Source organism: Melospiza georgiana, chromosome 1 (assembly GCF_028018845.1).
Source record: "Melospiza georgiana isolate bMelGeo1 chromosome 1, bMelGeo1.pri, whole genome shotgun sequence".
Taxonomy (NCBI): domain Eukaryota; kingdom Metazoa; phylum Chordata; class Aves; order Passeriformes; family Passerellidae; genus Melospiza; species Melospiza georgiana.
In genome coordinates this window covers 121,655,631-121,677,770 of record NC_080430.1, presented here as the reverse complement: position 1 = coordinate 121,677,770, position 22,140 = coordinate 121,655,631, and the positions used below count along the sequence as shown (strand labels likewise).

Sequence of the window (22,140 nt, the reverse complement as noted above, 5' to 3'; positions counted from 1 at the left end):
TGAGCAGCACATATTCACACTGACCTTAAAACCTATGCCAGGGAAATTCAGAAGAACTTTACCTGCATTATTGCAGATCTGCAGATAGTGGAAAATACTGTACACTTGGATACATTTTAATTTGCATGACTGATGTTTTAATTTTCACTCTCAGTAATTTTCCAAAGGCCCTTTGTTCCATCTGCACGTGGTACTTTCAGTAATTCCTACAATGAATGTTCTTCTAGTTTATTGTTGAAGACATAAATTCTAGTTAGAATTTCAGTGTGCTTTCATGTTTAGTAAAATAATTTATTGCATTATATTAAAAAATAAGAAATTTATATTATTTTTACTATTCTAGATTGCAGGATGGTCCTAGCTTTTACATAACTGCTGCTTGAAATATAGTAAAATAATTTTGAATATAGAACTCAAATTTTATTTTGAGTATAGAACTAACAACAAAAAGTAACTGGTTTCATTAATTTACAATGTACAATGTACATTAGAATATGTATTTTACATACTGGTTTTATTAGTTTTATTAATTCATTTTTAAACAAAAATAGCATTATTGAAATAGAAATATTAATACAGTTCATTTCTTGATAGGAATTATAAGCCCACTAGGTTTGAAATTTCTGTGAAAATCTCTTGCATTTGGAGTTGGGTATAACCTGTGATGCTGTATACACATTTTAACGTATGGCATTATGTTCCAGGAACTGAAATCATTATTTTCTTGCCTGCAATTTTCAAATGCAGCACTTGAAATTGTATGTAGTTCTAATAATATATTGGTAAATAAGGCGGTATGAAAATGACGTGATAGTAAGAACGTGGGTGGAGACATGGGAGCAGAACTGAGGCCGCTCTTTCTCGGTACTGAAACCGTAGATTGTGGACTTCTGTTTTTCCTTCTAAATATAGCGGTCGTGGAAATGCTCTGCAGCTGTAAGCTTTGCCTGCTCTTTTAGATCAGTCTTTGACTACACCTTGAGCCTAGTTTTTGCCCACTGCACCTTCATAAAGAGCCGTTGTCCTTGCCCAGTGTTAGGCTCTGTAGTTTGGTGAAATGTCTAGCAGAGAAACATGAGAAATTACTTCTTTTGTGTCACAAGACCTGAAAACTGAGAAGCAAATAGACTAGCTGTGCTTCCGTTGAATCATTATGGGAGACTGCCTAATCTCATTTTCAGAACTGTTGCACTGTAAGCATTTCACAGCTCTTCTCAATGCTCTGTGGGCTCTTGGTGTATCAGTGAGATCAGTCTTCTGTCGCTTAACACATGGTATTCTCTCTTGCAGAAAAAGCAGCAGCAGCTAATGAAGATGAAGTGCAAAAAGCAGATGTATCGTCTACAGGTCAGAGTGTCATCGACAAGGATGCACTTGGACCAATGATGCTTGAGGTAAAGAGCACAAAATCCCTGTATTTAGGGCAGTTCTGCTCCTCCTGGGATGAACAAAATGAAAAGGTGTAGTCAGAGGTCGCTGTAAAGGAATGGTCAAGAGAGACAAACCATCCTGGCTACTTGGGATTACGCCATTGAAGAGTAGGCAGCATATTTATTTCTCTTGCATTCAGTGATGAAACTCTCTCAACTTGAAGTAGGGAGAGGCCCAGAGAGTTCCTGCTTCTTTGTAACATGGACAGCTTGAGGGGCTTCAGCTGACAGCAAGTGTTGGGTGTCTGCTTGTGCATGTTTTATTTTTTCTGAACCACAACAGCTGTGGAGGACCTGTTGCACTTAAACATTGACTTATGTGTACTTATGTGTACAAGTGAAAAATATTCCTCTAAAATTGCATGCCATTGCTATACTGCTTTAATATTTTATCATTTCAGCACTTGAAGCAGGACTCTTCCCCCTAGAATATGAAAGTAATCTAGGAGAGATTTTCAGGATGTGTATTTCAGTTTGTTCAGTTAAGATTTCTGTCTCATTTTAGCAGTTATTTTGATACCCCAAAAGGCTGTATGATTCAAGCCTAGCTTCCAAATGTGTGTTAGCAGTAATGTTGGGTAGGTATGTTATCAGGGATCCTTATGTCATGTGCACTACTGCTTTATCTGCTTAAACTCACTTGCAAACTGTTTATTCCCATCCCATTCTGCCTGTGGACTTCATTTGTAAGGAAGAATAAATGTAACTTTAGGTAACATAAAACACAAACTCTGAATAAAGCTAAGGGAGCCAGCTTTGGCAAAAGCATAATTATTCTGTCATTTCTGAATGCCTGTATAACAGTTTTAAGTATCTGCTCTATTTTTCATAATTGGTCAAAAGAAGACATAGTTTTCTATACTGTGCATGAAATAAAGGCTCCAAATTCACACTGCAAAACATAAGATTAGACAGGTTGGAGGCATTGTTCTTTGAAAAGTGGGGATAACAAAATAATTTATTTTATTTAATATTTATTATACATACTCACTGAATTGAATGTTGTTGTTTTTGCTATCGAACAAGGTTATGCATTCATCTCTTACACTGCTATGTTAAAATTTATCTTTAATTTTCTATTAATTTAATTGTAAGGACCTATTTTGTAAGGACAAGGAAAATAAGAATAAGATTATATTTTTCATGGCTTATCTTGTGTGATTGGCTACTGCAGCAAACATGACATGTAAAATCAACCATTTATTCTGTTGTTCCATTTAATTTAGTTTTCCTTTGCATATGAACAATGAAACATTGTGGAAATTAATGAACCACAGTTCTTTTGCACGAGGAAACTTAAAAAGGACTGAAAGTTGTTCTATATTTGCTGTGGAAAGACTACAGATGCTTTCTTTGTGTCTTTATCACCTTAAGGAAATGCAATTCAGTTATTTAATCTTTACAGAACCCTTTTACACAACCTCTTTAAAACCCCCTACCTTTTCTCATTGCCAAATAATAACAAAAATTGCAATGCTGATGAACAGTTTATTAGTTGATTTGGTTTAGAAATGTTATTGTATGTTTTTATTAGAGAATAAAACTGAAGAATACTCAAAATAATGAGTGTTTCCAGCTGAAGAAAGTGAGTAAAATTCATCAGGCAGCTGTCTCTGAGGAATATTTTAACATATTTCTTGCTTAAAGCATAAAGTAGATAGGAAGAAGCTGTGGAAAAATAGTCGAGAGAGATGACAACATCTCAAAGAACACAAATGTATTTTCTGTTCCAATATATAATCTAAAATATCTGTTTTCTTGATTTCTCTTCCATCATACTGTCCATTATTTGTTCAGCCATTTTCCCAATAGCTCTGAAAAAAAAGTTTTTGATTGTGGTGGCTCACATCTGGGAACAGAAATAAGAAATTACTGTGAAAGTGGAGCTTCTAAAATATTCAAGTGTCTAGGTGCACTAACTTCCTCAAAGGCCTGCTGCTGCTTACCTGCAAGATTATTTTCTTAAGAGAATGGAAAGAAATGAGAGACTGAAATATAAGGGCCTTTGTTGCTCTAAGCCCAGATGGCCACATCTGTGATCAACTCAAGAAACAGCTGTGAGGGAACAGCACAGAGAGCACTTCTCTGCCAAACAAGTTGCCACCCTAGGAAACAGTAGGGAAAACTGAAGATTATTGTGGGATGCCAGTAACTCTCATAATCTCTTGCGTGCCATCTCCACCTTTGAAAATTTTCTCTTTAGGACTCCAATAAACATCTGTGCTAGCTTTGGTTTTGCAGCCCCTATGAATTGATGTGTGGACAGCTGCCAAGCAGGATGGTTCGGCCAAACCCACACACTTCTGCCAGCTCTAAATACCGTGGCTTCTATGGTTGGCCAACTGGAGACTGATGTGGCTAGCATCTTTTTTTTCTTTAATTAGTTTTCAGCCAACTCAGCTCTCTGGTCCAGCTCTTCATAGCCTCACACAGTACAGGTTGCTGTTGTGGTGTAGGGAGTACTAAATCAAACAGGCCATGCTTACACTGGCTTTAAATGGTGGTGAAATGCAGCCTAAAACACTAATCAATAGCAGAGATGCTGATTATGATACTAGAAATTATTATGCTGAAAATTATACTAGACCCTCAATTTATTAACTAATTTGTAAATCTTTATTAGTTAAAATAAATACTACTCAGCAGGAAAATGTAATGAATGTTAAGAAAGTACATGTAAAGGATGGATCTCACACAGAAAGTGAATCAACAGGAGGAATCAAAAATTATCAGAAACTAAAAGAAGGCAATGATTAAAAACAATGCCAGAGATTAGAATTTGTGCCAACAAGAGGACAAAAAGACCTGGTTTATCTTAATTTAGAGGCAGTCAGGGAAAGTACGCACTTACACATTTCTTTGTGGGTTTTATTTTGTTTTAATTTTAAGATAGAACAAAGAAAGCATTTGTCAGCCATTGGCTCAGCTGCTCCCCTTGCATTGTGCTTTCACTGACCCTCCCCTGGAGCAGAATCATTATCTAACTTATCTAACTAAGTTGGGAAGAACCTGTGGAGCTTGTGTATTCCTACCTCCACTGGAGTCTGGTCTGAGTAGAGCGGGTGGCCCAGATCTGAGTCCAGCCAAGGTATGAATATCTCTTGAAGGTGGTTCTGAAGTCTCTTGCCATATCTGACCACCTTCATGGTGGAATTTTTTTTTTCTTGTATCTCCATGACATTTCCTGACTTGCAACCTGTGTCTGTTGCATCTCATCCTTCCCTTGTGAACCTCTGGCCTAGAGCCTGGTTCTGTCATCTCTTTAGCCTTCTGCTGGGTGGCTGAAGGTGGAAATAAAATCCATCCTAAGCCTTCTATTTTATCATCTAAATTTGCTAACTGCTCAGTAATGTGCAATGTTTTAAACATCTCTCTGTAACCAGCGGACAGAACTGCCTGCTAAGACCAACACATGAGTTGTACAGTGTACAAGTTGGGTCAGATCAAAAATGCCTGGTGCTTGCTGTAGCAGCTCCTCCTTGTTCAGACTGTTTTGCAGTGAGCTGTGTTCAGATTTAGTATGGATCCACTTGGTTTTGACCCACAACGAATTGTGGGTGGCCTGTTTTTCTAATTTATTTCTGTCCCTGGAGATACAATAACTAACAACTCTTCTAGTGATTTCCTGCCAATCCTTAGAGAGGTGAATAAATTAGGCAAAGCTGCAGAAGTCTGTGTAGATAGTTAATTGAATGCTTAGACAAAAAGCTTTGGTGCTTTTAAGTTTTTATTCCCCCTTTATCTGCTTATATGACATAAAATTAGAGGGATGATACATTTCTACCATCTGCAATCATGCTTGGAGATTGTGGGTTTCATTATTTTGCAAAGTGTGTACCTTTCTGTGCTTTTACCCTGCTGTCATATAAGTAAGATTAGATGCTCAATCTGAAATGTGTCCTTTGCTCTTAGAGACAATAATGTAAGAACTGGGATGGATGAGGAAAAATTCAGTTATGTCTTCTGAATCGAGTATTTATTTTCTGTGTATTTTGTTAATCTGATTGTTTGCTGTTGTGTTTTTCTCTCTCTCTGATTTTTTATTTTTCCCCCTTTAGGCCCTAGATGGGTTCTTTTTTGTAGTGAACCCAGAGGGTAATGTTGTGTTTGTTTCTGAGAATGTGACACAGTACCTGAGGTACAACCAAGAAGAGCTGATGAACACAAGCATATACAGCATCCTGCATGTAGGGGACCACAATGAATTTGTCAAAATCCTGCTGCCAAAATCTTTAGGTATATAACTTCTCCTGATATTGTACCATTACTTATTTAACTTTGGTTTTGTAAGTCAGCATTTAAATAACTGAAGTTAATGTCCTGACACTGCTTACAGTTTCATCGTATACATTATTTATTTTTAATGTATATATAGGCTATGAATGATTAATATTATTCTCAAAAGCATTCTCCGCTCTTTGCAAATTCTTCTTTGTTAAAATTGCTTTTAGTAGTTCATGTTAGCTGATATTTTTTAATGGATCTCCAGAGTGAATCTAAAAGACAGCATTAGCTATGTGAACTCTGTTAGTTCTCTGTCTTGGCTGCTTATTCCAAAAATGGCCCAGGAAAGGAGAAATATAAAAGAAAAATCAGAAACCTCCTTATATTAGAATTTTTATTTCAATGGTTTTGTTCTCAGCAATACTTAACTTTAGGAAACTGTTTTTGTTAGTTGCAGCCATTTTTGGGTTCATTAATATTAGTTCTAATGTCATTGAGTGTTGGAGGAGATGAAAAGAAAGAGAAAGTCAATACTGGGTTCCTCATTTACTCACAGCAGTTTAAAAAGTATTGCTCAATTCACTTTAGCATTTTATTACTGTACTTATATACTCTGAAGAAGCAAAAATGTAAATGGCTAAAGTCAATATATTACTGCATTTATTGCATTTTATAACTGAAGGGGGCAAGCAAAGAGTATTTTAAATATGACCCTGCCATTTCCTAATGTGGTGTAACAGTGATTCGCTCTGACTGATGTCCAGTACCTATATTTGTGCATCTCAGGATTTTGTTTCTTTTTTTACTTGTCTTAAGCACTGTGTTAGGCTTTAGTTTTATCCATAGCTCCACCCAGGTCGTTTCAACCCTTCAGTCTTTCCCATTGTAGCTGTGACTGTGTGTTTCAATTTATTCCCTATTGTATTGCTTCCTGTTTTTATAAGGGCATATTAGTTTCATTTCTTTCCCTTCTAACCTGGACAGAGATTTTTATACAATGCAGCCATGTCTTCTAGTAGTACCTTTTAAGTTTGCTGGAAAGATCCTACATACTGCCTTATGTTTTTCAGTCTCATTAATCAACTTGGTCTACCCAGTAGGCTTTTGCAGTGCTGTGTAACTTTTACATGCACCAATATTTAGACTTATATTCTGCTTTTCTACTATGTCATTTTGAGTCACTTGTGAAAACATAATAGCTGAACAAATTAGCAGTGCTCTTAAAATCTGTTAATTTTATAAATGACCTAGTTATGTGCTGGTTTGGGCTTTAATATTATAATTAAATTGTTGTTGTTAAATGAGCTTGTTTCCCAGCCAGTTTGTAAAACATCTTGATTAATTTCCTGTGGATAAGCAGCAGAAATGCCTGGTAGCAGCTTTGTCTCAGCACCTGATTTTGCTTTTGCTCAGTGAATGGGGGATCCTGGTCCGGTGACGCTCCGAGGCGGAACAGCCATACCTTCAATTGCCGCATGCTGGTCAAGCCTCTGGCTGAGTCTGAAGAAGGCCACGATAACCAGGAAGCACATCAGAAATATGAAACTATGCAGTGCTTTGCTGTTTCTCAACCAAATTCCTTCAAGGAGGACGGTGAAGGTAATTACCATTTCCAGTTTGTGTTAATGCACTTTCAGGGCAGTTGATAAAGTTGACCTCTAAGTCTTGAAAATTGGAAAAATTCTTAGGTTTGGGGGTTTTTTATTTAACTGTAGAAATGTGCTTTTGTGTCTTGGCTATGAGGATATACACTTGCATGCAGCTATTCGTTAAACCAGCTGAGACAAATTCTGTTTACCTCAAAGGGAGATACCCTAGTTTTATATTGCTGAAATTGTAAAAAAAAATGTAGCTGACTAGGAAGAAGGTTTCAAAGGGCAATTTTTTGAATTCTTAGAATTTGAAGACAATCGTGGTTCACCATTTCCTTTCCCATTTACTACTTCAGCAGGTAAATTTCCTCAGATTGTTTTGTAAGTGTTCAGGTAAGTAAAAATGGTTATAGTGAAGGTGAGTTCTCAGGAACAGGAAGCATTTGAGGCAAGTTTAAGGAATTTGACTTAGAAAATATGAAGTGGGGAATGTTAAAGAAACGTGCTCTTTGTGCATGCAGTATATTCTCTTTTATTACTTACTTCCTGAGTGGTTGAGCTACTACAGGTAGATTCATAAACATGTGCCAATACTTATGGATTGTGGTGGAGTCCTTGTTAATTTTTCTTCTGAAAGAAAGCAAAGCCACCTTTCGTGTTTTATTTAATGTTTTAGGAAGTAATGAAGATTACTTCCTACTGAGTCCTACAAATCTACTGAGTTTTGTCTATGCATGTATTGGTACAAAATCTATATTTTGGTCTGAATAGATTTAAGGAACTTTTTTAAAGTATTTCTGAAGTCTTTGTGGAAGCAAAAGTCTTCCCTTTTCATGAAAATAAAATGAAGTAACATTTTTCTCTAAGATTTGCAGTCTTGCTTGATTTGTGTTGCAAGAAGAGCTCCAATGAAGGAAAGACCACTTCTTCCTTCGTCAGAGAGCTTTACTACACGCCAGGATCTTCAAGGTATTGTGAAATAAGAGTAGAAGTTTTAATTGTATTTCCTTTTCCTCACTGGAGAAATTGCTATAACAAATACTTTCTAATGTATCTAATATCAGGCAAAATAACTTCATTGGACACAAGTACCATGCGAGCAGCTATGAAACCTGGCTGGGAGGATTTGGTGAGAAGATGCATTCAGAGGTTCCATTCACAGCACGAGGGAGAAATATCTTTTGCCAAGAGGCATCACCAGGAAGGTTAGGTTTCATACTTTTAGTACTTTTTATTTTTAACCTGTTTGCCATTTGTATCTCTTGGTTGTTCCCTCTTTGTTATGCTTTCAGAGCAATCACCAGCTACTGACAGTCCCTTTCTCAAGCTGTTTTACTTAGCACACTGATGGCTCTCTCTCTAGGGAGGTCTTCAGCTTTCTCACTGGTTGTTTTATCCTTCTTGTTACAACTGTGCCATCCTGAAGTGTGTTTTAAATCTTCCAAATGTCAAAATTATTTTGGAAGGAAAGACCCTTGCATGCTGTCCAAATGTTCACTCACCATTATTCTTCAAAACCTCAACTCACACATTGCAGTTCATTGCCCGTATTCCCTTTCTTTACAAAAATGGACTTTTACTGTCACATTTCCTGTGAGAAACACTGAGCGTAAATTCCCAAAGCTGCACCTCTCATACTGTTTGGAAACCTACATTGCTGCACTTTATCTAGCTGATAAGTGTTACAGGATATACCACAAGCACATCTACTCAGTCAGGATTATGGCAGGTAAGAAATAGGAAAGCACTGCACTTGGAATGGTCCCCATGAGGTTCCTGTAGTAGTGACTGGGTGGGGATTTTTCATAAAACCCTTATACTTCTAATTCTAGTAACACAGACCCAAATTAATAAAAGCAAATAACCCTATCTAGTCCATGGGAAAGTAATTTCAAAACCAATTGGGAATAGCTGGAACGTTTCCAGTACAGAAGCATCATTCTTTGGGTTCATGTTTAAAGAACAGGGTTTACAGCTGGCTTGTAACAAATAGTTACCATGGTCATTAAGCAGCAGATGTGTCATCTTGGATACTAAATTATAACTGGAATATCTAATTATTCCACCAAATATACACCAAAAAAAGAGCTTTAGTCATGAGGCATTAGTTAAATGTTCTTTAATATGTTCTGCTTTCCTGAAATCTTCAGGTGGTCTTTTAGAAATGTGGGGTCACAGAAATGCTGTGTTATTTTAGATAACAGTTTTGGGGGTATGTACAGTAGAAGTGCTAAAAGTTCACAGCCTTGTGCTGTGATTTTAGACAAGTGAAGAAGGCAATATGCAATTAAAATTAAACAAGGGGTCTAGAGGGCAGTTGAAGGATTAATTTCAGTCTTCTTGAAGTTATTCCTGACCAAATTTGCAGCTACTACCTTGAGTCCTAAGGTTGAATGAGTCCTTTCTTAAGCTTTCTATGAAGTGGTAAAAATATAAGTGTTTTGGCGTTTACACTGTATCATTTTGCAGTTGTGGCTTAGGATCATCATGTAAATTGTAGAATTAATCTAAATGAGAGGGCTCTTTTCTTCTTGTCAAAATGAAAAGAGTGAGTGTAAGTGGAGGCAAAACCTCTGGAATTACTTCCCTACAAATGATACAGCACTGAAGAGGAAAAATGGCTGAAATATTTTGCTCCCCTGACCTGCAGTATGGGGAAGACAAACAAGTCATATCTCAGGCTGGAGCATCTTTATGCTTGCAGTTTTCAAGTCATTGTGGTTTGAGAATGGAAGCAAAGAAAGTAATGCTCTGCTACATGTAGTCCAGCATTACAGTGTGAAAAAAATCCAGCATTAGCTTGATAAACAATAAAAAACATGCTTTAAAATTATCTCTCAGTGTAAAATGCAGAATATATGGTAAGTTTTTATTGGCCACGGTCAGAAAAATAGCATTTCCTCAAGAGGAATATGGAAACATTCTTGTTTGCTTAAAGAATTAGTTTGGAAAATGATTTAAGTAGAGATTTCACTTGTATCCTGTTGGCATTGAGTACTGGAATTTCCTGATGTGGTATATGCTAAAGTTAAGAGCTTTGGACCTTCTGGTGCCCAAAGGTTAAACTGAAACAATGACATACCTAACAGTGAAATTTTGTTTTGTATTGTTTCACTGTTGTAGGTTTTTGTTTTTCGTTACATTTTTACTCTGAAAAACCCCTTCTGGTTGTTTAAATTGTGCTTCCTGTTTTCTCACTGCCTAGATAATACTTTGCAACCTTGCAGAACAATATATAACAGTGGGGGACAGGGAAGGAAAGCAATCGTTACCAGTCTTGCAAGGCTGAAAATGTGCTAGCTCTGTAGACCAGAAAAATAAAGGCCACACTTGGAAAACGACGTCATTTCATTATAACAGGAAATATTAAAAGACTAGCAATGAAATGAAGATCACATGATAATATTAATTTAAAAAAATAAAATAAAAAAGAGAGAGACAGAACCCCACAGAAAATATAGATGTATGAAAAAATAAGAAACTAAATGTATTTGTAGTGCTTCGTTCCTATTTTTTCCCTAAATGAGTATATGAAAATTTTTGGAGTATTTTACTTCTCTCATGTCTGCAATCCTAATGTGATTGCTTTTGGACTAGAAATTTTAAGGGACCACACTTGTTTCATTGATGGCAGAGAGTGAACAGTAGAATAAATGTTTGGGAGATGTGCTTTTCCATAACATGTTTTAATATTTCATTAAAGAAGTGTCACAGAGGTGTATGGAAGTTAAAAAACTGAATTTGTTTCAGTTCAAGTTTACATTAAAAACTTAAAGGGCTGCAGAATGTGTACAGTGAAGTAAACCCCAAACCTGAAATGCAATCAACACTGAGAAAGGGTAGCAGAGCCCCAGTTTTGATTTAGGTAATTTTATTTGTAATTTTTTAGACATATATATTTTTTATTTGTTCTTTTAAAAGTAATAATTTCTCTTTCCAGTTCTCATTTCTAATTGTTCTTAGGTAAGAGTTTATGCATTTTTTAAATTAAACAGGTAGTGAGAGTAACTGTTGCAAGACAATTTAGTCAGGCTTGGAGGAGAATATACAGGCTAATGGAAACAGATGATCTAAAAACTAAGGATACTTGTATCATATCATCATGGTGTAATGGTACAGTGAAAAAGTGTTTGAGGAACAAAAGGAATTAGACACATATTTGATGAAAAGTGAAATGGACATCAAGAGCTTCCTGTCTGCTCCTGGAATACATTCTGTTTCATAGTATCTTCCTGTTATTGCTGTCACTCCTTGCAGATTTTCATTTGATCGCCCTACAGCATGCGGGATCCTCTTTTTTTTTGTACACATCTATTTATTTTCAAAATGTGATTTTTATTTATTTTGCTTAATTAGCTCCACATCTGGGCATCAGTGCTAAGCATGAGATGTCGAGCAGCTGAGCAGTGTGCCATTAGCTTACCTGTGTTGTTGTGCTTGCCTGCAGTGCTGAGGCAGGGGCTGGCCTTCAGCCCCGTGTATCGCTTTTCCCTGTCGGACGGCACCATCGTCTCTGCCCAAACCAAGAGCAAGCTCATCCGCTCTCAGACGACCAGTGAGCCTCAGCTTGTCATCTCCTTGCATATGCTTCACAGGTAATCCTGGCCACTTCCTTGTTGTAAGCATACTGTTGTTATTATATTTCTAAAGTCCGTACCTTCTGAGTGGTTTTCTACCATGCTGCTCTTCTCAGCAGTGCAGTTCCTTGTGGCTTCATCAGGGCTCTCAACCCACCCCCTTTTATCCCAGTAACCTTCACGAGCCACAGCTACTGCCCAGCTAAGGACTTCACAGCTGTGGCTCATTTAGAATAACTAGAACTGGCAAGGCCACTTATATTCCCCAACACAATACATTTTACTGTGACTCAAAGGCCACCTATACTTCCTTGCGTCCACACTCTGCTGAGAGTCATGCAAAGCACGAGGTTGCCAAAGTAAATAGATTGTTTAAGGCTGATAGATTTCTGTTGACCCAGAACTGATATCATGGAAACAAAGTAAGATTTTGAAATCAATGCTTGCAGCAGGAAAAGACTGTAAGATTGTTTCAGAATTTGAAAATGGCAGGCATGCTGGATTTTCAATGCCATGTTCTTATTTTCAGTATTTTAATTTCCTGTATTTTGCGTAGTAGATACAAGAAACTTTTCAAAAGCAATTAAATCTAGAAAGCTTAGAATTCTTGTAGTTCATATTCTGTTATTGGTTCTGGTTCTTCTTTAAAAAACATGTTATGAGTATTAGAACTACACTTTAGACAATGTGTTGCTTAATTCTTTGATTGTCTTTGTGCCTTGTCTTTTCTGGTGCTTGGCTTAGTGGCTCTCATATGTCCAATTCTAAGCAGTGTCACTACTGTTAGTTTGATTTATTATTAAAAAGTAGAGACAATAATATGCTAAAGTCAGTATTGAGCAATCACTGACATCAGAACTTTAACATACAATTTTTATTAAGTCATTGCACGTCCTGGTGTATTTGTACCAGATTTTGTTTCAGGCTTTATTCCCAGTCCTCTGTATCATTTTTCTTGAGAGGAAGAAAACAGTGCTAAACGTACTTATAACTAAAACCATTTTATAGAAATTGTAGATTGATCAGGCTAAAAGCTGTCTGCAATTTGTTTTCTTTGGATTGCTGAATAGACCTAATATTTTATTAAGTGCCAAATCTTAAATTTTAAAAAGCAAGCACTGATAATTTTTAAATGGTACTCATAAATTTTCTTGCACTTTTTAAAGCAGAGTGCTGGTACTACTGTATTTGTAATAAGGCATTAAAAATACCCCTTTTTTATAGTTAATGTTTTTCGCCTTTGCCTTTATACCTAAGGTAACCAATACAGAATAAGAAGATTCACTGCTCTGTATTTTTCAATTATTTTACTACTCACACTTTAGCAAAATGAAGGTTTATCTGCACTTACTTATACTGTGCAAATAGGAATGGTTTTTGTCTCATGGAGAATGCATATTAGGAATGTTCCATTTATATTTGGTATTGGAAGTCTGGAGTTGATTTGATTTTTTTTGTCAGAATCTCATTTTTTTCCTTCCTAACCTACTTGGCTCTGTCTCTTTTGTAGCTTTTAGCATTTGGGAATATATCTGATTTTCCTAATTTAAGTTTTAGCACAGAGTAAAAAGTGTATTACATCCTCCCATAAACTAATTAAAATCTACTGAGGAAACGAAAAGTGACCTTCAGGTGCTCTCACAAGAGCTTTTTCTCTGTGTGTGTGTGTGTCTCTCTCTTCTCTTTCTTCTGTCTTGAGGCTTACATCTCTAAAATACAAGTTTCAGCTTCTGTGTGTGTGATTTGTTGTTTTTCTTCTCCCCTTTTCCTAAATGCCTGTGCAGGACTGGATTGCTAACAGACTGTTCTCATTCTGAACAAGTATCCAGTAGTTCCCTTGGCTCACAGGCTGTTTTGGAGCAGTATTGAAATACTCTGGCAGTGTAAAAATGTGACTTTTTCAACTTTCTTTTCACTATGAACTTGGTGGGCAAATAGCCCACTCCAGCCTTGTGGTGGGGCTAACTTAGAGAAATTCAAAACTCCAGCAAACAGCTGTCCGCAGCTGTCTTGTAAAACATGTATTTGTTGGGTCATATGTTTCAGATGAGATTTCTTTCATTTCTAGAAATTAGCTCTTGCCAAACTGTAGAGAGATACATTAAAGAGAGTGTGAAATTGTAACCTATCAGCATTTCTAATGACTGTCATTTAAATGAGGTTTAATTTTGTTTTTCCTCTCTTTCATTGTTTTCTAATGAGGTACTGAAAAACCATACTGTTAATGTTCAGCCATGTTGAGAGTTGCATATCACTTTTGTCAAATTGTTGATTTGTTTCTGATTGTAGAGGTTTTGTGTTATTTTAAAGTGAGGTTTTGGGTTTTGCTTCTTTTTCCGTTATGTAATTGCAAGTTGGCCACTGTCATGTAGCTAACAGGCTGTTTTTCTTCCTCTTGCCACATAGAGAGCAGAATGTCTGTGGAATGAATCAGGATTTGACTGGACAAGGAATGGGGAAGATATTGAACCCAATTAGTTCCAGCAGCCCTGCCCATCAGGCCATGTGCAGTGGGAACCCAGGTCAGGATATGACCATCAGTAGCAATATAAATTTTGCCATAAATGGCCCAAAGGAGCAAGTGGGCATGCCAGCAGGCAGGTTTGGTGGTTCAGGGGGAATGAACCATGTGTCAAGCATACAAGCATCCACTCCTCAGGGTAGTAACTATGCACTAAAAATGAATAGCCCCTCTCAAAGCAGCCCCGGCATGAACCCAGGGCAGCCAAACTCTATGCTTTCCCCAAGGCATCGCGTGAGCCCTGGAGTGGCAGGAAGTCCTCGCATCCCACCCAGTCAGTTCTCCCCTGCAGGGAGCTTGCATTCACCTGTGGGAGTCTGCAGCAGCACAGGAAATAGCCATAACTACACCAACAGTTCCCTGAACGCACTTCAGGCCCTCAGCGAGGGCCACGGCGTTTCTCTAGGATCGTCGTTGGCTTCACCTGACCTAAAAATGGGAAATTTACAAAATTCCCCTGTGAATATGAATCCTCCCCAGCTAAGCAAGATGGGAAGCCTGGACTCTAAAGACTGCTTTGGAATATATGGGGAGCAATCAGAAGGTACAACTGGACAAGCAGAGAGCAGCTGCCATTCAGGAGAGCAGAAAGACAGCAGCGATAGCAACATGCCACCGGTTGTCAGTGGCGAGAGACCTGATGGACAGAATAAACTGCACGATGGAAAAAGCCAGACAAAGCTCTTACAGTTGCTGACCACCAAATCAGATCAGATGGAGCCTTCACCTTTGTCCAGTACCATGGGAGACATTAGCAAGGACTCCACGGGAGGGTTGCCTGGGTCTGGTTCAGCACATGGAACCTCGCTCAAGGAGAAGCATAAAATTTTGCACAGACTATTGCAGGACAGTAGTTCTCCTGTAGATTTGGCCAAGCTCACAGCAGAGGCCACAGGCAAAGAACTGAACCAGGAGTCCAGTAGCACAGCTCCTGGTTCAGAGGTGACTGTTAAGCAGGAGCCAGCGAGTCCTAAGAAGAATAATAATGCACTACTTCGCTACTTGCTAGATAAAGATGATACTAAAGATATTGGTTTACCAGACATACCCCCAAAACTGGAGCGGTTGGACAGTAAGACAGACCCTTCCGGTAGCACAAAGTTAATAGCGATGAGGACGGAAAAAGAAGAGATAAGCTTTGAGCCTAATGAACAGGTAAGCTAATTTTTGCATTATGTGTGAATGACTTGTTCCAGGCCTGCATTCCTGCCATCTGACTTACACTAAGAGTAGCGTCTTGGCACTTCAGGAGGCTGTTACCTGTCTTTTGAAATCCAGTCTTCACTCAGTTTCCCAGCTGGTGATGGTCACACTGTGTAAAAGCACAGGCTCTGCCTGGGAGGAGATGGCTAATGCAGGGTGCCTTTCCCAGATGGTAGTCAGGCAAAAATACTCGTGGCTCTTGGTTAGTGCTGCCTAATTGACAGCTTTTCCCACAGGCTGAGGTTGAACTGCTGTTGTGCTTGCTAAATGGGTCCTTGACCTAGCCCAGCATAGCAGCTACACTCCTCCCATGGAAAACAGGTTCATGCTCAAGAACAGTTGTTTGAAAGGACTGATAACAACTTTGCATTACTGGTCTTCATGTTATGCTTGACCTGCAAATTAAAATCAAAGCAAATAGACTTATGTGGCAGTCTGGAGGATTTGATGGGATTTTCTTGTAATCTTAAAAATTCTTTATATTCAGCCTCAAGTTTCTGTGAAAGATTAATTGTTCAGTGCAGGGATCCTGTCTCCTCATGCAAGGTTATCTGCATTGAATTTTACATTCAGAATTTCTTTGCTTTCTGTGCAAGATCCCTTGTTGCTGTGCTGCCCAACACAATAATAAATGGTGTATTGTTGGGACCTATGCTAAGAAGTGTTATGTCACACTGGCTTTGATGCAGAATTCAGTTTCCAAAAGCAGCAGGTCCACATCACCCAGAGTGCTCCAGTTTTCAGAGCTTTGCAAGAAGAAGGGGCACAGTGAAAGCAATCTGCTACTTCAGTATTACTGTTTATATTATTTATAAAATGGGTAATTACAATATCAATTTTAGTATAAAGCATTTTCTGGGAAGGTTATAACTAGCTGGAGTTAATGATCCTTAGATTTGTCCTACACTATCAAATCTCCCAGCTGGTCATTAATCCCCAGGCAGCCCTGTGTGTGAAGCCTTAGTTTGTAAATCATGATCAGATCATATGCAATGCAAATGTTCATGCATCTCATTCACAGCCATATCCTTAATTTTAAAAATTTTGTATATTTTCTAATGTGTAGACTAGGTTTGAGCTTGTTTATTTTTTTAACCCATTTTATCTTTTTATTATGTGTGCATAAAGACATTCTTGTTTATATTTTCTATATTGTATTGTGAGACTGAGGAGGGTTAGATGACATTTTCTTAGCCCTAAGACACAACATTGGATTAATATTTTTTTATTTGCCCTTTTGGCAGTCTGTAACTAGTAGACAGTTCTTTCAACAGTGGTTATAACCACAAAACATAGAGGCCAAATGTGTCACTGCAGTGTAGATGCAGCATTGTTAAAATCTCAGTTATCCAGGCAACTCCTAAGGTTACTTTGCTGCTTTTGTTTCAACAAAATTTGACAACTATTGCCACTATGTAGGAGCAATTGTGGTTTTTCAATCCTTCCCACACTTTAGGAGAAGCCAAGCCAAATTGTACTAATTTCTCCTCACTGAAGTTTGCACTGATTTATCCTCAAGCCTGGATGTTAGTTTGGTTTTCAATAGAAGCCTGTATTTTCTAGTGTTTGTAGAGGTAGGGTGTAGATTCTCTTTGAGAACTGATGGTTCATTAGGCTATAAAAATACAGAAATCAAGAATTTCATAGGTAAACTAGCAAGAATGGCATATTTTTAACATGTCTGATAGATTTCAGTTCCTAGTTCAGATCCTACACATTGAAGTCAGTACTAGATTGAAAGCAGAGATCTTCAATCCTCCAAAATTAGTTACTCAACAAGAATGTAAAATTTGGTAATCACAAAAAACTGTATGCCCTTCCTCCATAGATCAAAATCATGGCCTTCAGATGGTTTGTTCCCCTAGAATTAAATTTCTAAAAGAATTAAAATTTCCTCTTTCATGATCTCTGTGGAGTACACAAGAAACAGTTTAGCTTACAAACCAGTTCTCAGAGACCAGGTTCTATCCCTTCTAGAACTTTGTTGTCTAGTCCAAGGCAGTCCTTCAAACTCCTTCTATTGCTGATGGAAACACAGAAAAATACTCCAGGACTTTTTTTTTTCTTATCTTATCCTAATGTGTGTCTAAAACAGATGAGGTTAGCTGTTCTTTACTGGTCTTCCCATTGACAAGTGGTAGCACAGGTGAACAGTTTAAACTAGCTGCTTTACTTTTTCATAGGCAACTTGTGTCTCACCCTAAATGTAAACATGAGACTAACTATAAAACCAGCTTTCAAGAAAGAGACTTCAGTCTCTACAAGCACTGCCAACCTCAAGCAGTTGAAAATCAGGTCTCCTGAATGATGAACTTCGTAAAGTGAATGGTCCATTCATTTTTTATTTTTAGGTTTTATGTTTCTGAGGCTGGGGAGGGATTTGAGGGGCTTGAAGTGTGGGCTGTGGATGTATTGCCTTTTCTTAACATTTGAAGACAGAGTTTGTGTCCCAGGAGAAGGAGAACCGGAGGCACCGAAAGGTCTGGGAGTTGGGTTTGCTCAGAAAACCACAGAGCAGTGCAGGAGCTGTGATAAAGTGGTGAGGGCTTCCTCAGCTCCAAGGTATGGAGCAGCCAGTCTTGTCACTGTGATGGAAGACTGCTGGATAATGACAGAAGGGCTTTTGTTGCTCCTGTTGGTTGTAAACAGAACTTTAAAACCCACTTAAAATGCAGTGAAGCCTGGACCTGAATAAACAGAAGTCCAGCATGGAGTAGGAGAGGAAATGGTGGGAAATACAGAATAATGTAAGTGTTTAACTGTCTGAAGGCCAGGCCTTTAAACAAATAATCACTTTACCCCAATTATAAAATCACTGAAAATATTTAGCATCAAAACTCTTCAGCTTTGGAAGATGGTCTCCCACAGGAAGTGCTCATTGCCTAAATTTAGATCAAAGCTGGAACTATTTAGTACAAGACTAGAACACAGATTCTTGAGCTAAATTCTTCCATCCTCCTGCATCCTTCCCCCTCCTTTTTCCTCCCATATGTAAAAATTAGCCATGTGCTTGTGTTACCTATTTTGCAGGTTTATTTAAAACTTCTCCTCCCTGAGGAATGTTGTATTTTTAAGTAATTAGTCACTGGAGTGTGCAGTTTCTCTGGAAACTGCAGCAGAGCAGCAGTGGGATGGCCTCTACAAGGGAGATCAGTGTGTTGGGAGGCAACAGAGCCATTGCATTTTCTCCTTTTACTTTTGGTGTGACTTTCTGAGCAGGAAATGCTTTGAAGTGCACCACTGCACTAAAAATAGCAGTCTTCTAGGTAGTGTGTTTAAACATACTCTTCTGCAGAGAGCAGCGACTGACAGGAAGCCTTTCTCAAATGGCAGAGAATATTTCCAGCCCTGCTGTACCTTTTTCCCTTCCTTGGTGGGATGATGGTTATCAGGCTTGATTAGGCTGGTTGCTGTTCCAGTTACAGCAGCTGTAGGGGAGGGGATGAGAGAGGGACCTGCTGGGGACACTCAGTGGGGTTTCTCCTCCAGCACCAACCGTGGTAGGGCTGTTGCTGTCGAGCACAAGTTCTCATATGGGTCAGCCCTGTTGGAAAGGGAAGAGAGCATCCCTGAGCAGTAAACCTGCCTTCTCCTGCTCTCCCTGACTGTCCACTGCCAGGAGCAGCCCCTGTAGTGGTCAGGAAGTGGTCAGATGTGGCAAGGACTGCCTGACAGCTTGGAGGGGAAGGAGAGTGAAAGTACAGAGGAACATCAGAGAAACACCATGAACAGTGTTAGATATGGCCTTGCTAAAGTAGCTTGTTCTCTGAGAAATCACCTGGGGGAGCATGGAATGAAATCCTAATCTCCACAAGTGTACTCTCCTCTTTTTTGTTCAGTAGACCATAAAGACAGGCTGTTTGACAGGGACTTTGCAATGCAACAGTCTGCGCAAATGCTGTTCCAGAAATCATCTCAAGTATGTACATTTTTGTCCTAAAACTCAGAAACTGCTCTGGTGTTCCTCACATATTTTATCAACTATGCTGTATTCATGCTTCATGTGGAAACCAGTGTCTTCCCAATACCAGCATATTTTCTCTACACATGCCACTCATATTTAAAAAACCTATTTCTGGTTTAATAGTCCAGAATCCATTAAGTTCATGAGGAACATTTGTTTCTTCTTGAAATTCTATCAAAACCTTAGAATGGGGATTCCATTTTCTGAATGTCTTTCAATTAGAGTTCTGCTTTCAAATGTTAGTCATAGAATAGCTTGATAATTTAATAGGATTTCTAGCCAATTTTATGTTTATTGCAGTTACCAGGGAGAAAAATACTGTATTGGTTCCACTTCTAACTTCCTTTTCCCTTCCTTTTATAATCCTTTGATTTATTGCCAGTTTGGAGTAGGGATTTGGTTTCATTTGCCTCTTATGGTCAAATTCTTTGCCTGTACTTCTGAGGCAGAAGATGAACTAAACTTCAAATTTATGCAAATCAGATGTAGTTTCAAGTTGTGTCTCCACCAAAAAACATCCTGTTTTAAGTCCTTAGAATAGAGGGTCACAGTGCAAGCCGTGGGCAATGCCCATGGCAGGAAGGAGATTTCCGGAGGCTTGAGTATCTTATCCAGTCCTTCACAATCCATGGAAGCTGGGCTTTGAAACAGCAACTATTGTAAAACAAACTTCATGTTGAGGTGCAGCTGCCTTTCAGTACAGCTTCTGTAAGCTCTTAAGTTTAATCTGTATTTCTCTATATGACAGTATAAAATAAGTACTTTTTCAAATGCAAAAACATCCCTGAGAATTATTTGTCTTACCCTTTCTGACACTTAGTGCCCAACTTCTACAGAGATTGTCATAATTGCATTACTTAGACGTAGTGGAAATACCCACACAAGAACTTTCTTGTGATGCTTAGTACTTTGTCAGGTGGTTTTGTTTTTTTTAATTCCTGACAAATAATTGTTTCACTGGGAGCTTAGGGTGTGCCTTCTATTTACATATAATTCAATTTAGGCCATTAACAAAATAAATATAGACTATAACTAAAAGAAAAATCCCTTGAATCTAGCCAAGTAAATATTTTAATGCTAGTTTCTGCACATATGGTGCCATTTGAGGGTGAGTCTGGAAAGACTTAGGATAACATCATAAGTTGGTGATAATTCCAAATCTCTTGGAATTTTTGTAGCAGTGGAGAACCCTTATAAAAAATAAAGTTTAAGTATTTAATATTGATTATTCAGCAAAAAAAGGAGAAGGTTACGTATTTGGGTTGTTGTAATACATCTGTTGTATTTGCCCTTTCTTTGCCACTTCTGAGAGGAATTAGAAACATCTTAGGGAGTGCAGTTTTCTGACACATTTGGATCAATATGTTCTTCATTGGTGTTTTTTTAGGTTTGGTTTTGAGGTTGTTTCTTTATATATATATCTAGTGTTTGAACAAAGAATTGCAGTAGCCAGAATGCTAAAAGAAAAGATGACACAAAATCCCACATAAAACCAACCAAAAAACCCCCCTGCAACGTATAAAACTTCCCTTTGCTGTTGTCTCAGATCCATGTAATGAAGGCCATATGTCTTAATTCCCCCAAAGAGTCCTGAATCATCCTTCTATAATTTATGGTGCTCTGTATCAGTCTCTTCTCCTGGCTCTTGCGCTCTTCTTGTAGCAGATCTGCCATCGCTCAAATGCAGCTCCTATAAACATCACTCATGGCTGTCTCTTGGAGCACCTTTTTGAATCTGCTTATCACCTGTCCCTGCAGTGATTTAGGTTTTATATAATCACTTTGGATTCCTCCTGGCTCAGCCTTTTCTACTGATGTGCTGGGTCCACCCAGCTGCTTGTAATTGCCTGGAAAGCAGTGGGATCCTCATCAGAGGGATTTGTCAGGAACAGGTAATCTTGGACCAGCCAACCTGTTTTCCTTCAGCAAGAAAGTAGCAGAATTGTTGGAATAATAGTGTGTCAAGGTGTTTAGATTTGAGTAAGGCCCTTTTCCTTATGGCAGGGTAGAGGTGCATGGTCAAGATGAAACTGCTGTGAGTGGTGAGGAAGCTGTTTGGAAATCCCTCCACACACAGTGATTATTGAAGGATTCACTGTCAAAATGGAGATGCTGCAGGACTCGTGCAGCATCTAGAGCTGCTCAGTGTTTTAGTTAACCTGAATGACCTGATGTGACAATGGAGCTTGGTAAAGCTGAGTGTGGCACTTGAATGTGTCTGCAAACACCCTGGAGGACACAGTTCAGATTCAGCTGCAATGAAGAGATATAGATAGAAAATATTAGAACATTCAGGGTGAATAAATGCTATTTATTATCATTAGTCAAGAATAATGTCTCAGTTTTGTTTTTTTTAATTATGAGGGGAGAAGTGACTAAATAGGAGTTTTTCAGAACTGTTCTAGGGATCATAGTGATGACAAGATGAGTGAGAGACAGTAAATGTCATGTAATTAAAAGAATCACATACTTTTCTGGAATATGCCATCAAAGCATACTATGTGTAGAGGAAATTTTCTGCTTTACTCAGCAGCTATAAGGCTTCATTTTAAGTCCTGTCTTGGACATGGCTTCAGCAAAAGTGTGGATCAAGTGAAAGCAATCCACAAGAGCAACGAGCGTAATGAGA

General features: G+C 38.3%; 1 protein-coding gene across 5 annotated transcripts in view; it reads left to right on the top strand.

Annotated features, from left to right (window-relative positions):
- NCOA2 (nuclear receptor coactivator 2) overlaps positions 1-22,140 on the top strand; it is a 188,672-nt gene that overhangs the window by 135,345 nt on the left and 31,187 nt on the right. For all 5 annotated transcript variants that reach the window (XM_058021410.1, XM_058021401.1, XM_058021420.1 and 2 more), the window contains 7 exons: positions 1,291-1,394; positions 5,489-5,666; positions 7,068-7,253; positions 8,114-8,215; positions 8,311-8,451; positions 11,694-11,841; positions 14,230-15,499. In XM_058021410.1, coding sequence (XP_057877393.1) covers positions 1,291-1,394; positions 5,489-5,666; positions 7,068-7,253; positions 8,114-8,215; positions 8,311-8,451; positions 11,694-11,841; positions 14,230-15,499 — 2,129 coding nt within the window. The remainder of the gene's footprint in view (positions 1-1,290; positions 1,395-5,488; positions 5,667-7,067; positions 7,254-8,113; positions 8,216-8,310; positions 8,452-11,693; positions 11,842-14,229; positions 15,500-22,140) is intronic.